Raw genomic sequence first — 15,250 nt, 5'->3', positions numbered from 1 at the left:
CACCCTACTTTTATAAATAACTCTGTTTGTTATCCATGCCAGTTACATACATGAATACATCTGTGCCCTTGCTTACCCCACTCAGATAAATTAACATCTGCCAGCTATCCATGCCAGTTAGATACATAAATCTGTGCCCTCTCCGATCTGTATTCTTTGTCATATAATAATTAAAAATGGAATAGATGAGTATCAAAAACATACAGATTATAATATATCAGGCAATGTATGAATATATCCAACTATATATATTTTAAATGTATCAAATTAAATAATTGTACAAAATTGTACCTAAATTATATATGAATACATCATTTACATTTACATTTATTAAATGTAAGTTAATTGATTTTTTCAATCTGAATTCTCACTATTATATAATTCTCGCTCTTGATTACCTAATCTCACTGTTTCATTGTCTCTCTGATACGGTATATTGTTTGTTGATATTGTTGCTCCTGTGATTTGTATCACTCACTGATGTTGCTGTTATGCGAGAAATACTTGAATATAAGGCAACCTGTAGATAAGACAACTTAACAGGTTTGCACCATCAACTCTCCCATTGGCAAATTCTCAGTCTTGGGTGTGCTGTCATTGTGTAGGTGCAAGTGGCCGAGGGCAGGCAGCCTGATTCCTGACCTCTGGAATTCTCAATGCAAAAAGAGAGGCAAAAGTAAAATAAAATAATTACCAGGATGGGAAGAACACTTTCGGAATAAGATCAGCCAAAATCACAGTGCTAAAGACTGGATTGATATTTGCATCCATCTTGAAGAATCAATCTCTGTATTTTAATTGTTTTCCTTTTCCCTGCCATTTGTTCGTTATTTAATTGAGTGTCAGAATAATCACCAGAGCCATTAGGAAGCACAATCCAAAACGTCTGCATGTAATCATTTGTTTATTTGTAGCAGCATACAAGAGAGGAAGAAGACTTAAAAGATGCAAAACAGCACCACCAGCTCCCACACAGTCCTCACAATGCAGTGCAAAAATCCTGGAAAACAGAACATCCAGTCTTCCAGTGTTAGCTCCAGAAAGGTAAGGGTTCATTTGTAACTATTCTAAATAGATCTGTACATTGCCTTAACCATTCTCAGTTACTCAGTGGTATGACACAATTAATGATGCTAACATGCCTGTCACCCTGTAAAAATACAAGTTGTGCAAAATTAATTATTCATATTAGAACTCAGCTAGGTTTCACATTATTGCATTTGGTGTAAAGGATCACTTGGACACACCATATAGAGGAAATCCAGGCAAGGGGGGATTGCCCACCTGTACCACAACCCACCCAATTTTCTATCCTTAAATTCAATTGACAACCTATTTTACACCCCACCCTCGGGCAGGATGTAAAACAGGCTACCGACTTGTCAAACGCCCATTTTGCGCTGGCACTGAAGACCAATTTTAACACCCAGTATCTTTCTCACCAACATTTGCAAGCACCAGCATAGCTACACACATTCCAAAGAATACAATTAGTGGGGAGGTTGTGATGGGTGAGTCATGATACACTGGTCAGGAGGAGCAACTGATGTTGGCAGGGGAGGAACAAGAACCTGTTGCCCAGATGGCCACATGGCTGCCATCAATGGTCCCCCGCATTTCGGGAAATGCAGCAGGACAGTAACATTGGGCAGGTGTGTCATGCTTCTGTTGCTATTCAGTGGAAAGGAGATGAAAGAGCTGGCCATGCTGACTGATGCATCAGTCAGTCATCTGTTTGATACATGGGTGATTGACTGACTGATGCATTGACTGATACTGCAGATGATCCCCATAATAGCTTGGAAGGAGGCAACTGCCACAGGATGCACTTAGATGCCTTGATGGTCCCAGAACTCCTATGAATGTTTGTATTGTAAGAACCCTTTATATATCCCCTGTATTGTTAAATTCTTGCTGTCATTTCGAAATGTTGCAAATGTTTATAATCAGTCGGCTTTCAGAGGATTTTACAGAAACAGCTCTTTGGATTTCAACATAAACTTCCCTTTATGTTCAGCTACAAAAGAATTCTAAAAATTAAAAAAAACAAACAGAAGATTTAAATAGGGGGGAAAAAATATAACAATAAACAAAAATCAGCACAAAGTACAAGAAAAATTAAAATAAAAAAGCATCTGCCACTTTAAAGCTTCAGTGTGCTGACTCTTGCCCCTAAGACGTCCATTTCCCCAGGCACATAGGTCAAGAAGAAGGGGTGGAGACCCAGCCTAATGGGTCTCCACCGCTTTAACATTGCCACCAGATTTCCAGGGCTGATGTGGAGGGGCAGAGATGGGCCTGCACCAATAGTAGGCACAGGCCTATTGCAGCCATGCTAATGGGGCAGGAGAGGAATATTCCTGGCATCCTTCCTCATTTTCCTAGTGGAACACTCACTAGGCAGCCCAGCACAGGGGTACCCAGTGAAACATGGTGCAGTGGTCTACCATTGGATACCTGCCAACTGAGATCCCAGGGGCAGGCAAAAGACAGGAAGATAAGTGGCCGTCATTTTCTCCACTCCCCCACCCTCAGCTGTTTTCTAGTTATCGGAGCTCTTTGGCTGCTGATCTCCGTCGGCGAACAGAAGGCCCCAATCCAATGTTGGAGGCTTAACATGCAGCTGCAGAGGCCTTTAAGATTTCTTGGCCCTTCTGACATTGCTAGGCCCCCCCGGGGGTAGGCCTTTGATGGTGATGCCCCCAGGCTATGTTAATGCCGTGAGAGAGGAGAACCCAGCACTCCTGGGCCTGAGCATTTTGGCTGCACTGCTCCTGTCCAGTGCTGGGGTGAGGGGCGAAAATTTGCCCTAATATTTCTCACTTCATGCGCTATTCCTAAAATTCAACAATCATCAGTGATGCAGAAAAAAGTGAAATAGAAGAGAGTGATTTAACTGTTCAAGTCATTAAGGCCGGGATTCTCCTCGATTCCCCTCGATTCCCCCCCCCCCCTCGAAATCGGATGGGATTTTAGTGGAGAATGAAGGAAAATGTGAAACCTACTACCGACTCATTCCCCCCGCCCCACCACTGACCGATATTTCCCTCCCCCTGCCCCCCATGAGATTATTGCTGGCCTCTCCTTCTCTGCCCGTCAGATTTCCCTCCCATCTGCATGTGTTACTGCTGCTTCCCGGAGCCACCATGGGGAAGGTGGCGGTCGGTCCCAGGAAGAATCGGTAATGGCCCTGAAGTCCTGCCTGTGGTGCTTGTAGCAAACTCCTCTCCCTCCAGTGTGGCACCCAACATTTACTCACTGAAGGCCCTGGTCTCGGCAAAGGCTTTCAGTGGAACTTGCACTCCAATCTCCTGCCCCTTTAAGGTCCTTTGCCAGCTTGGTTAAGATTGTCCTCTTCGCACTAGCAGGCTCCCTCTTGGCAGCAGGCATCGTGGCAAGAACCTGCCAAGCATCACAAATGACCGCAAACCCAGGTAAATGTGTCGGGGTTGGGGCGGATTCAAAGGGGTGGGCAGAAGTCCTGTCCTACCGGAACGCCATTCCAAAGACAAGAATCCCAGCCTAAATATTTACTTGTTCAACATTAATATATTCATGCTTTAGCACCATTCAGTATTTCTACTGTAATACTCCAATAGAAGTAAGTAGCCAGCTAAAGTTATGTAAAATGGGTATTGTCACCGCATTGGGGAATTTTTCAGACAGGCTAAATTCCTGCAACACCCAGAAACAGCCTGTTCACAAGGCTCAGCTGAACATCCACTATGTTGGCTTCTGAAGTAAGTTTGCTCAACCACAAATGCTATATATTGCTGTAGTAACAACTTATGCTGTGTATGGGAGGATGGGTGGTTAAATCCTAAGTGCAGACAGGCACTATCCATAGGCGTTGTGGTGATGTAGCTGAGTTATCAGTCACATTGTTGAGCACATCTTATTTTTCCAATATGTTGCCTGATGAAAAAGTGTCATCCAAGACAATTAACTAGGATTGGAATTCATGTCCCCTTTAAATTCCTGACAATTCAAAGTCATTTTTTGCACTAAAAAAATGGAATTATACAATAGTTTGAATTAAGCAATGTAAATCACACAGCAAGTGAGAATTTAGAATTTCGGAAATTTTAATTATTGGATCATTTGAATTAAACAACTTTGAATTAAGAGTAGATTGTACTGTGGAAAATATGGAACTTGATTAACAGCCTGCCACCTAGTGACAGGAAGGGAGAGAAACACTATGTAAGGATTATTACTGAACTAATTTTGAGACCCTGTTTGGCCGAATTTTGCTGTGAAAATAATGGTGAGGCTAACAGCGCTCACCGTTATTTATACACAAATGAGGCAGCAACAGCCAGCGAGCGGAGATGCACAGTTAAACGTGGAGATCTGGAAGTTGCTGTCCGAGATGCACTGCTCCTCCAGAAGCTGCACTAAAGTGACATCTCGTCGTCTGGTTCCCCATTCAAATATATTGAACGACATGATGTTCCTGTACTTGGGTGGCAGATAGGAACTAAACTCACCACAGAAAGTTAGGGCTTGTCCATTCCAGTCTAAGTACCTTTTTAACGTCATGGTAAGTCTTAATTACTGCCAAACAACCTCTCTGGCACTGAAAATTAACCTTTACAAGTGTGGAGTCTCATTAGCTCAGCTTTTAATCATTGTTGGAGATTTTTTTAATAATTTTTTTTTTACTTTTTCTTTCTGTACTTTTTATCTCTCTCATAATCCAATCTTTCCCTCTTTTTATTTTGCTTTCACTATTCTAACTTATACTTCCTGGTTCTGACTGCGCTGCTCATTAACGATTCTTCAGTCTGATCAGTGAAGGAGATACACAGCTGCTTGCCCTGTTCACACAGGTCCCAGATGTCCTGTAGAGGGCGCTGCGCTGTTTGGATCTCTAACTCACCATGCAAAACCCCATAGAAAGTCTATGGGCAAGTGTAAGTCTAACGAACGGCAGCAGATAGGGGAGAGTGCTGTTGATGCAGCCGCACTGACACGATGCACCAGCCCCAAGTATGCAAATGACCCCGTCGCCAGAATTTGGGTCGAGGTCTGATTGTCCTCACTGGTGGAGCAAGCAGTTCGGAGTTTCGGGGCCATGAACTTTACTGTGTGAACATCAATCACTATCAATGTTTCCAATAATATAATTTCAGAGCTAGTTAAGCAATGATGGTGCACTGCCACAGCATGTTGAACCTCGAATATGTGGCGTCATGGAGTAGCAAGACGTGGCTTCATGCTCATGACACCACATTGCTGAGTCGCTTATCTCCTCATGGAGCGGTGCAGAGCAGAGATCAATCACTTTATCGTGGGAAAGTCTTCCATATCCATTTTCAGCCAGCACAAGGATGGCATTGCAAGAGGGGGAGAAACAATTTCTATTATGCAGAGCTTTATAGGTTGAGCCACAAGTGCCTGAATAATGTTTTCAGGCATGTGGAATGCACAAAACACTTAGTCCATGACCAGCCATTTTCCCTCTCCTGCCTAATGTGAATTTGTGTCTGTTTCCCCTCTCTACCCCAACCATCTCCATTTGCTGTCCCATCCTATTCTCAATCTCCTGGAGGGAGAGGTTAGGAGATGAATCGAGTTGAGGTACAGGTCAACCATAATCTCATTGAATGACAGAGCAGGCTCAAGGGGCTGACTGGCCTCCTCGTTGTTCCTATGAGGTTATGCTTACTTTCTTACCGAGGCCCCGTCTGCCCTCTCAGGTGGATGTAAAAGATCTCATGCCACTATTTCGGAGATGAGCAAGGGAGTTCACCCCGATGTCCTGGCCAATATTTATCCCTCAGCCAACATCCTAAGACAGATTATCTGGTCATTGTCACACTATTGTTTGTGGAACATAACTGGGTGCAAATTGGCTGCCACGTTTCATACATTACAACAGTGACTACACTTCCAAAAGTTCTTCATTGTCTGTAAACCGCTTTGGGATGTACTGAGGTTGTGAAAGGCGCTATATGCAAGGCTCTCTTTCTTTCTTTCTTACACTCCGTAAATAGGCTAGTACTGCTATAGTGGATCAGATGAGAGGGGAGACTTAGACAAATATCAGGAAGGAATGTTGGCTGAATGCAGTAACTTATTCTGCAGTGCAGTGCCATGGGCAGCCACAGCCCTCTGGTACCTCATCCAATTGGCCAATCAGTTGTGAGTTTCACTGGGCTATTCCATTTTGGCAGGCATCACAGCTGAACCCAATCTTGAATTTGCCTGATCTTCATAAGGATGCACTTCCAACTGCAGTCACTGGATACCAATCAGGAGCAGAAACCTTAGCTGATGTTACTCCTCCCGAGCCCAGGGAAGCCATGACCAATTGCAGTGATTCCCAAGCCCACCCCACCCCAGCTAAGGTTAGTTAATTCAGCACATATCGGGGGTCGAACCTGGGGCCATCCTTATCTGTGTGACTCACTATCACATGACTTGGTGAATTTACCAGCTTTGTGATTTTTTTTTTTGTATTATTCATTCTCGGGATTTAATGCCCATCCCCAGTTGCCCTGAGATGGTGCTGGTGGAACTGAGTGCCTTGCTAGACCACTGGAGAGGGCAGTTAAGAGTCAACCATATTGGTAAGTGGGACTGGAAGAATATTTGTAGCCAGGAATTTAGCCATTATTGTGTTGTTGTTTAATTATATTATTAATAATATCCCATATCTGAATATTTCAGAGAAAAATGAGGGGATATTTTAACCCACCTTGCCCAGCGAGGAACAGGGTGGTGGGTGCGCATTTAAAATATCTTTGCAAAGACTTACCAGCCCGTTCCTGCTCGATTTCTATCTGCCACTATCTTAACTGGGCCCTTTTTTCAGGCGACCGAGGCACCTGCCTGACTCAGCCTCCTGACACAGAAGCCACAAGGAGCAGCATTTTTACCTTTCTAGGAGGGAACCTGACGACCCCCTCCATCCTGGCCAATGTTTGCAGCTTCTTCAACAGGGTGATCCTCCTGTCCAAACAAAAACAGTCAAGGGCCTAATGAGAGTCCCAAACCTTTACTAGAGTAAGGTAATCAACCCCAAAGAGCACCACGGCTCCACTGGGAGATGAAGACCTTTTAGCTGATTTTTTTTCTTCAAAATAAATGACAGCAATAAGAATAAATTATTTATGCTGTTCTCTGAATAAGTTTAAAAAGTTAATAGGGGAATTGAGCAGTTAGCACACTGCCCTTTTACTTCTTAGACTTGGGTTTAAATTTAACTCTGACTGATGGGATAAACTTCTCCTTCTGCTACTGGCTAGAAGAGTCCTGATGAATTTAGACAGCTTCAACTCAGTTCCTAGTGAGCACAAATCTGCAGCATGAAATTGTCCATAATTAACCAATAATTGACATTGCATTGGTCTTCTCGCTCAGAAGAATCACAAGAATGTGCAAAACTGGAAAATTCACACAGGGCAATAGGGTGTGCTGTGCTGAGATTGGGATTAAGGCATGTTTGGGTTGAAATTTCACTGCAATATATAAGTAAAATATATGTCAACATGTTCAAGTAAAATTCCTGTTATTTTAATGAAGGTGTTAAACCATTTATTTTAAACAGAGGTGTCTTTGTCAAAATAGTGAGGAGAGGAATTTCCCACAAACATTTAACGGGCTTGATACTAACATCACAATAGTGCCACTTCAATCCAATCGTTGGGAGAGAGTAGAAGGAGCTTGGGTCTATATCTGGTCCCTGGAGTACCTATTCTTGCGACTGAGACTGGTGTAGAAATGGAAGGTTGTTTCTTTCCCCAGCACTAAGAAATCTTGGGCTCGATTTTACCGGCGGGTTTCCTGTGCGTTTCCAGCGGGGGGCCCCCGAAAATCCCGATATCCAGACACGTGACCGGATCGCACCACGATCCCGCCCACTTCTGGGTTCCCCGATGACGTGCGGGGGTGCGTGCGTAGCCCCCGCTGGTAGGAATCCCGCAGGCAATTAAAGCCAGCGGGATGCCACTTGAGTGTATTTATTTCGCTTGTTCAGGTCATTAACTGACCTGATTAAGGGACTGTGTGTGATTTTGGAGAAACATGGGACTGTTTCACACCCTGGGGGAAACTGGACGTGTTGCAGCCGTCAGCCTGTGGCAGCTGCAAAGGTCCATTTGACAGGTGTGGGGGGGAAGACCCTCACCCATTGCAGGAGGCCGCTCTGTCACTTGGGACAAAGTGTGGCCTCCACCACCCCCCTCCTGACGGTCAAAGTCACCAACCTGCACACTCACCCCGTGGTCCGGAGACATGTGCCTACCTTGCGGACCCCCTCAGATGTACATCTTGCGGATGGGGGCCGTCGTAGCTGCAGTCATGACCCCCTCGGAGGGCGAACAGCATCACCAGCCTCGCCATCCACGCCGTCCACCTCTGACACGTGGAGCTCCACAACAGAGTGCTGTGACACATCCACCTGTACAGCAGGAGGGAGGGCTACCGCAGAGAGAGACGCATCGCAGAGGGCACTACCCTCGCCACAGGGTCCACAGACCGAGGCGCAGCTCCCCGGACCTCTCCGAGCAGCAGTGCATACGGAGGCGCAGATTCACTCGACATGTAGTCGTGGACATCTGCAGCCTCTTTCATGCCGAGCTGCTCCTGGCTGGCCCCAGCACCATCTGCTTACCTGTCGCTGCCAAAGTCACCACTGCCCTCCACAACTTCTCCTCCGCATCCTTCCAGGGTGCAGCCGCGTACACCGCCGATGTCTCTCAGTCGTCTGCGCGGAAGAGCCCTGCAAATAAAACTGCACCCACTCTGCAGTGACACAATGGGTGGCATCAGTGGTGGGTCCTCATAGTGATACCCAGGAGCGGGCATTATTGCACAAAACATACAGGATTCGCGGAGACATGGCAGTGGTGGTGCCAATATAATGTGTGATGTGAGTTGTTCTGAAATTCAATATAGGTAACACCCATGACAAACCCTCAAACACCCTTGTGCATCCCCTTCATGCTCACGACATGTTTGCCTTACGCTGCCTACTGCACATATGTGATGCATGCCCTGTGGCTGCAGCACAGGTGGTGGCAGGTTGAGTGAGGCTGGCCGTGAGGGAGATGCACGAGAGGGTGTGTATGGGATAGAGCCATGAGATTATATGAGGATTGGGTTGCGTGTTAGTGGCGGGGTGAGTACTCGCGAGGTGAGTAGGTGCAGGTAAGATGAGGATGGGGTTTGAGTGGGTATGAGGGGTGATGTGACAGAGTGGTGTTGGCGGTGCCGAAGGAGATGTGGGGTGGGGGCAGTGTTGTGGCAGACGGAGTGTAGGGGAAAGACTATGTGTTCTCACTGTGGCTGACCTACTGAGGTCATTGGAGCGCCTCCTGCACTGTATGCAGGTGGGCAATATGTTGGTGGTGCAGGTGACCTCCTCTGCCACCTCGATCCAGGCCTTCTTGGTGGCAGAGGCAGGCCGCTTCCTCCCGCCCGCCGGGTGGAAGATCTCTGTCCTCCCCCTCCTCCTCACCCCATCTGGTGATACCTGGGGTGAGGCATCATTAAACTGGGAGCAGCCTTCCCCCTGGGCTGCTCCATGCTGTAATGTGTTCTATTGGTTGCAGCATCTGTCAGTGGAGGACTGCCCCTTTAACTAGAGAGCCTCCAGCTGACAGATCGTACTGCGCATGCGCAGCCCGCCCGACACGCAGACCAGCAGCGCGGAGCCCGGAGGAGCAGGTAATTGGATCCAATTAGTGGATTGCCTGCTACGATCGCGCGGGCAACCCACTAATTTCACCGAGCGTGTTGACCACGCTCCCGAAACCCAACCCGCCGGAAACCCGCAGGCCTGGTAAAATCGGGCCCCTTGTCTTAAGTGCAAAATTCACCCAAAACAATCTAAAATAAAAAAAATGTTCAACATGTAATTTTGTTTTAGAAATTTGGTACAAAAGTTGCTGTATCATTCCTCAATGGAATAACGGGGAAGCATGACTTCAGTAGGTACAATTAGGGCACTATAGGGCATGATTTTATCGAGGGGGCGGGGGATGGAATTCTTTACAGGAAACCTGGAAGTATGGGTTTCCCAGACTCCTTACGATTTTGACATAAGGACGTTTTTTTTTGACGATTTCCCGCCCGACAGGCCGGCCTGATTGACAGGCTGGTCCCAGTTGGACGGGAGAAGAGGAAGGAAGAGGAAGCGAGCAGATAAGTGTTGGATGGGGGGTCGGTCATCGAGGGGTCGGGGTCGAGGGTCAGAGATTGTGGGGGGGTCGGAGATCATGGCGGGGTTCAGAGATTGTTGGGGGGGATCGGAGATCGTGGGGTTGGTCGCTGCAGGTAGGCTTGTTAGGCCTGGGGAAGCACTCCTGCTCCTCCGGGCCCACAAGCTGTGCTATAAAGGCACTTACCTGCAGTTTCGGGCCTTCTCACCTCCTCTCAAGTGGCGTGAAGGAGAAGGCCTGGGAATCCCGGCTCCCAGGGGTTAAAAACAAAAACCCTGTCAAAATGGAGGCCCGCAGCATCTTTGAAAGCTTTCACTGACCGATTCACCTCCCAAGAGCGGGTTGGTCGCCCGCCCCCTCGTCCTGCCTCCATGAAAACCAGAAATGGGTGAGTTGGAGGCGGGTTAGGGGCGGGTTTTAGCTTTTTAAAATTTTTACTGTCTCCTCCCGCCCCAGCCCACCCGTTTTTCCCATTTAAAATCATGTCCAAAGTGTTGAGGGAAAGAAATGAAGCTTTTCATAGTTAAGTATTTTATAGATACTTTTTAAAGATAGTAGTTGATAAGGCTTACTGTTTATGATGAAAGTGGGCTTGTAGAGCTATGTATTAATACTCAGTGATTTTGTATTTTAACAGAATCCAGTTATCATGTTGACAATATATGTTTTTCTGTAGTCCAAACGAAGGAGGAGATTTATTACAAAGACGGCAAAGCAACAGATCTGAAGATTGAAGATTCTCCATGAACAGAAGAGAAGTTAAGAATATCAATACATATATGACTTGGTTAAGCAGCAGTTCAGTCACATGAACTTCCAATGTTCCTTGTACATTACCTGATCAGTAGTCAACCAAATCCTCTAGTGGACCAATAGCACATTTAGAATTGAACACCCGCAGTTAGAGTAGAAATTAGTTTTGCTTTTCATGATCAGTTATGTTACGTACTTTTGAAATGTCTAGGCTGAATTAGTAACATAGACAGATCTACAATATCATAAACACCTGATCCAGTACATTGTTTAAAAAAAACTGGCATTTGTAAAATACATTTTCTTGGCAAGTTGAGGAATGGTTTAATTGCTGAGGAAATGGAGCACTTCCACTTATGCTATCATGTATTGACATCAAGCATCCCTGTGACAAATGTAACACAGGCCAGGAACAGACTGAGACTTTCTCTACTCTACCCCAAAAATAGGCCACAACCCTAACCTCATTATAGCTCCTACTGCCATTCTATTTCCTAACTCCAGCCATTCCTATAGCCTCTCCAAATGAGATTACCAATTTAATGCTAAATTAATAGCAAGTAGGCGTTGTGGACTAACGTACTAGGAACTGGATTGAGTTTGTTTAAACTCATTTCTTTAGGACCCTTACAGAGAGCAGAGGGAGAAAGCCTTCAGTCTGTCATTCAGTATTTTTACAAGTCTTACTTTATTTGTGGGTTATACTGTTCCTCTTTGTCATGGGTCTTTAGAACGCTATACTGTTCCTGCGTTGCTCCATTAAGATGGGCAGTCGAGGAAAACTGCTTTAAGACATCTCTAACTTTTCCATCTCAAGCCTAATGGAAACCCTTCACCTCCACTCTCTGATTCTTAGACAGGCCGACCTGAGATTATGTATTTGTGCTCTACCGCTCTCTGGTGTAGCATGTCAATGCAATAAATGATTCTGCCAACAATTGCATAACTTATTCAGCTTTTCCTACATTCCTCTCAATCTCTGACCTACCTGCATAAGTGTTCTGAAAAGAGCATCACAATTTGTCTCAGGATAAGTTGGAGCTGCATAACTCACTGTAACTTTTCAAAGAACATAAATGCTAGCATTGTATCTGTCTCTGCAGCATATTCATTACAGAAGGTCCCATTTAATAGGTCGGGTTTGAACTAGTGATTGGTAAGATGCTGCCGTTTTTAAAATGTATTTTCATTTTTCTAACATTTAAAATGCTAATGAAAGAATCAAGTTATAAAATGAAGCAACTTCTGCATTGGATTTAGAGAGGTATTAACACCATTAGTTCTTGGCACGTAGGACTTGTGCAGCCAGCACCAACTTCAGTATAAACTTGTTGGATTCACTAAATCCAGACGCAAGGTGGACCTGTTTTTTCAGATCTTCCCATTGGCCAGACATAGTGAACCCAGTAAGTTTACTTTGAGGATGGTGCTCAGTGCATAAGACCCAAGCTCCAGAAATTGGTGCCACCAACACACCTCTAAAGCCAGTATAAAAGCAGCTTTAAACTAATTCCACGCTAATAATGCATCTGATTTTGGTCTTTGCACCTGCAAAGAGAATTTTTAAGGGAATAAAGTAGTTAAAGCCTCTCTGCATGCAGGAGTGGGGCTGTTAAAGGGTGCATTTAGACGAGTAGCTGCAGCATTGGTTCCAGCTGGGCAATACCTCGTTTATATTGCCTGGCTCCAAATGGAATTCCCCCACCTTAGTTACAAATGGGCAGAGACCAATTTCCAACTGTTCAACCTTAAATAATTTGAGAGTGCAGATGGAAATATTGCATTGTCTAGATATTCAAATCAACTTGGAGTTATTTTAAAATCTAATTTTAAATGGGCCCTGAGCATGTTTCAAAACAGCTTTGACTCCAAGCTGGAATTATACTTCATGTGACCAAATAGTGTGACACTGCCTCCTTCAGGAGGACAGAACCCACTTCACAGCGATGCTCATGTTACAATATAAATCCAGCCTAAAATGTCCTTCACCCTCATACTTGCTCCAGTTTAAAATCTAATTCAGGTAAAGTCCTGCATACTTTTATTTACCACACTTGTTGAATTTCTGCAGGTTTAACATCAAAACAACAAAGTGACAGTAAACAAATCTCAACTCACATTTATGGGCTCCAAAAATGCACAATACTAACTAAAATTAGGGGTTTTCAATTAAAATTCTTCTTCAAATATTATAATAGAATATCTTATGACCAGCTATGTAAAAGAAATACTCTGAGTGAGGGTGGCCATCAGCTAATTCTCCATTCTCCAATCAGTCTTACTTTGTCACATTGCATGTTTGGCCATGACACTTCCTGTTACATTGTCCAGTTTTTATGTGAATATTGTAACTAGTGATAGCTAAATAAAGTTCACATTTTTCATTTTTTCTCTCAATTAAATTCGAATGTATTATTTAATGTATTTACCCGAAAAACTACTCGTTTACATCATAGGTACCTACATAAAATGTGTTAAAAATGTTTATTGTTCCAAATTTAATTTTCCTGTTTCCCTTTTGTTCACATACTGTAAATGTATAATATAGTAAGCCCTTGTTGTTGGAAGCCAGACAAATAGCACACGATAGTGAGTCATTCAGAAAAAACTGTTATGTTTGTATTGCCATTAGTAATAGCCTTCAGCTTGCCCCACCCCCACACCAACACCACAACATACATACTAAAACACATGAACAGACATACTAACACACACACACAAACAAAAAACCATGGACAATTTTTTAAACTGCGAGATCAATACTTCCTAATACACATGATTTTCTTTACTCTTCAATATCCATGGCTTTTGGTAGTGTAAGACTAAAGTTAAAAAGTAATAGGGCTCCCAAATAAAACATCCCTGTCTTACCTGCTACATGGACTTTGTATGGTCCCAAAGATCGCCTGCCTACATTTTCCAAGTAGACACTGGCAATGGTAAGAGGCCTGCAGTTTGCGGTGCTCAGATCTTCATTGTGCCAAGTACTCAGAAAATTACCCCATGGAGTTTGCTGTGCTTGCTTGTTCACGGATCCAATTAATTTTTTTCCTCTTCCTGCTCTCTTTGCAACTTTGATATGCCTGACTATGCCCCAGTGCTGAATAGGAGCAATGAACTGGGAGTGCGCTGCTCCTGTCCAGGCCCAGGAACATTGGGATTTCCTGGGGCATTTCCTGCCCCAGGCAGAAGGGGCAGAAAAGTGAGGCACAGTTGCAGGCCTCTCAGGCTTTCAGCTATATGTCAGGCGTGTGCGATTAAGGCTGTCTGGCAACTGATGGGGGTGCCGCGTCTCACTAAATGCTCTACACTTGGATGCCCAGCGAAGGCTGGTTTTGTGAAATGAGGGTTGAGGTCAGGAAACTGGGTATGTCCCTTCCTGCCTCATTTGCATGGGATCCTCAGGCCTGAGCCGACTACAGGTATAGGACCATCTCTGTCCCTCTCAGGGAAGCCATAGGGATCCAGCGAAACTTAAAAGGGGTGGAGACCCGGTAAAATGAATCTGTCACTTTTTCCTCACCTTTGCACCTGGGGAAATAAGCATTCCCTGGAGGCAAAAGTCAGGAAAATCTATCCTACAGTATTTTCCTTCTCATGCCCAATGTAGATTATATTTACTCGCTAACAGTTTTAACTTCCCCATTCTTTCTGCTGCCAAAAGCAGAGAAGCGAAGATTTAACCAGGATCAGAATAGCAGAACATCAGAAAAATTTCAAAGTTACATTGCAGAAGTACTGGTTACAACTGACATCTTTGATTGACAACTGCCATCTTTGATTGACAGCTGATTTCTCTTTCCTCAGTCCTAGGACTAAATTTTTCAGCAATAAATATATGTTTGAGGAGGAAATAAAATTTCTTATTTGTGCTGATCTGCTCCTGTTTGAACTGAAACTTAATATTTTTCGGGTGTTCTTTGAAGAACAAATGTCAATAGTCCAGAGGCAGGAAATATTTCTTGCCTTTTTTCTCTCTTCAGACATTGAGAACTGCTGTGCTGTGGTGACTTCCTCTGTGCTACAATTCTCATGGCCAAATCCCACCCTTCACTCCATACATCATATGTTCCCAACTCATCCACCGCATCCACTCTGTATCAGCTGACATATCCATCCAATTCCACCTGTCATTCGGGCTTTCACATGGAGACTGTGGCATTGCTTTTTTCTGCAGTGTTATACAAACATATGAAAATGATGGGCAGGAAAAGACTAGCTAGTCCATCAAGCCTGCCCCACACTCATGGTGCCTGGAGCATCATGACTAGACACTTCCTACCCACCACCACCCCCCCTCCCCCAGCAGCCATGTCATCTCCTGGGAG

General features: G+C 44.6%; 1 protein-coding gene across 5 annotated transcripts in view; it reads left to right on the top strand.

Annotated features, from left to right (window-relative positions):
- The window catches only part of rbbp8l (retinoblastoma binding protein 8-like), a 72,174-nt gene extending 58,863 nt beyond the window's left edge, over window positions 1-13,311 (top strand). For all 5 annotated transcript variants that reach the window (XM_068000778.1, XM_068000780.1, XM_068000781.1 and 2 more), the window contains 2 exons: window positions 915-1,044; window positions 10,846-13,311. In XM_068000778.1, coding sequence (XP_067856879.1) covers window positions 915-1,044; window positions 10,846-10,903 — 188 coding nt within the window. In that variant the 3' untranslated portion in view covers window positions 10,904-13,311. The remainder of the gene's footprint in view (window positions 1-914; window positions 1,045-10,845) is intronic.
- The last annotated feature ends 1,939 nt before the right edge of the window (window positions 13,312-15,250 follow it).

Source organism: Heptranchias perlo, chromosome 19, assembly GCF_035084215.1.
Source record: "Heptranchias perlo isolate sHepPer1 chromosome 19, sHepPer1.hap1, whole genome shotgun sequence".
Lineage (NCBI taxonomy): Eukaryota > Metazoa > Chordata > Chondrichthyes > Hexanchiformes > Hexanchidae > Heptranchias > Heptranchias perlo.
This window is presented reverse-complemented; position numbering and strand designations above follow the sequence as displayed.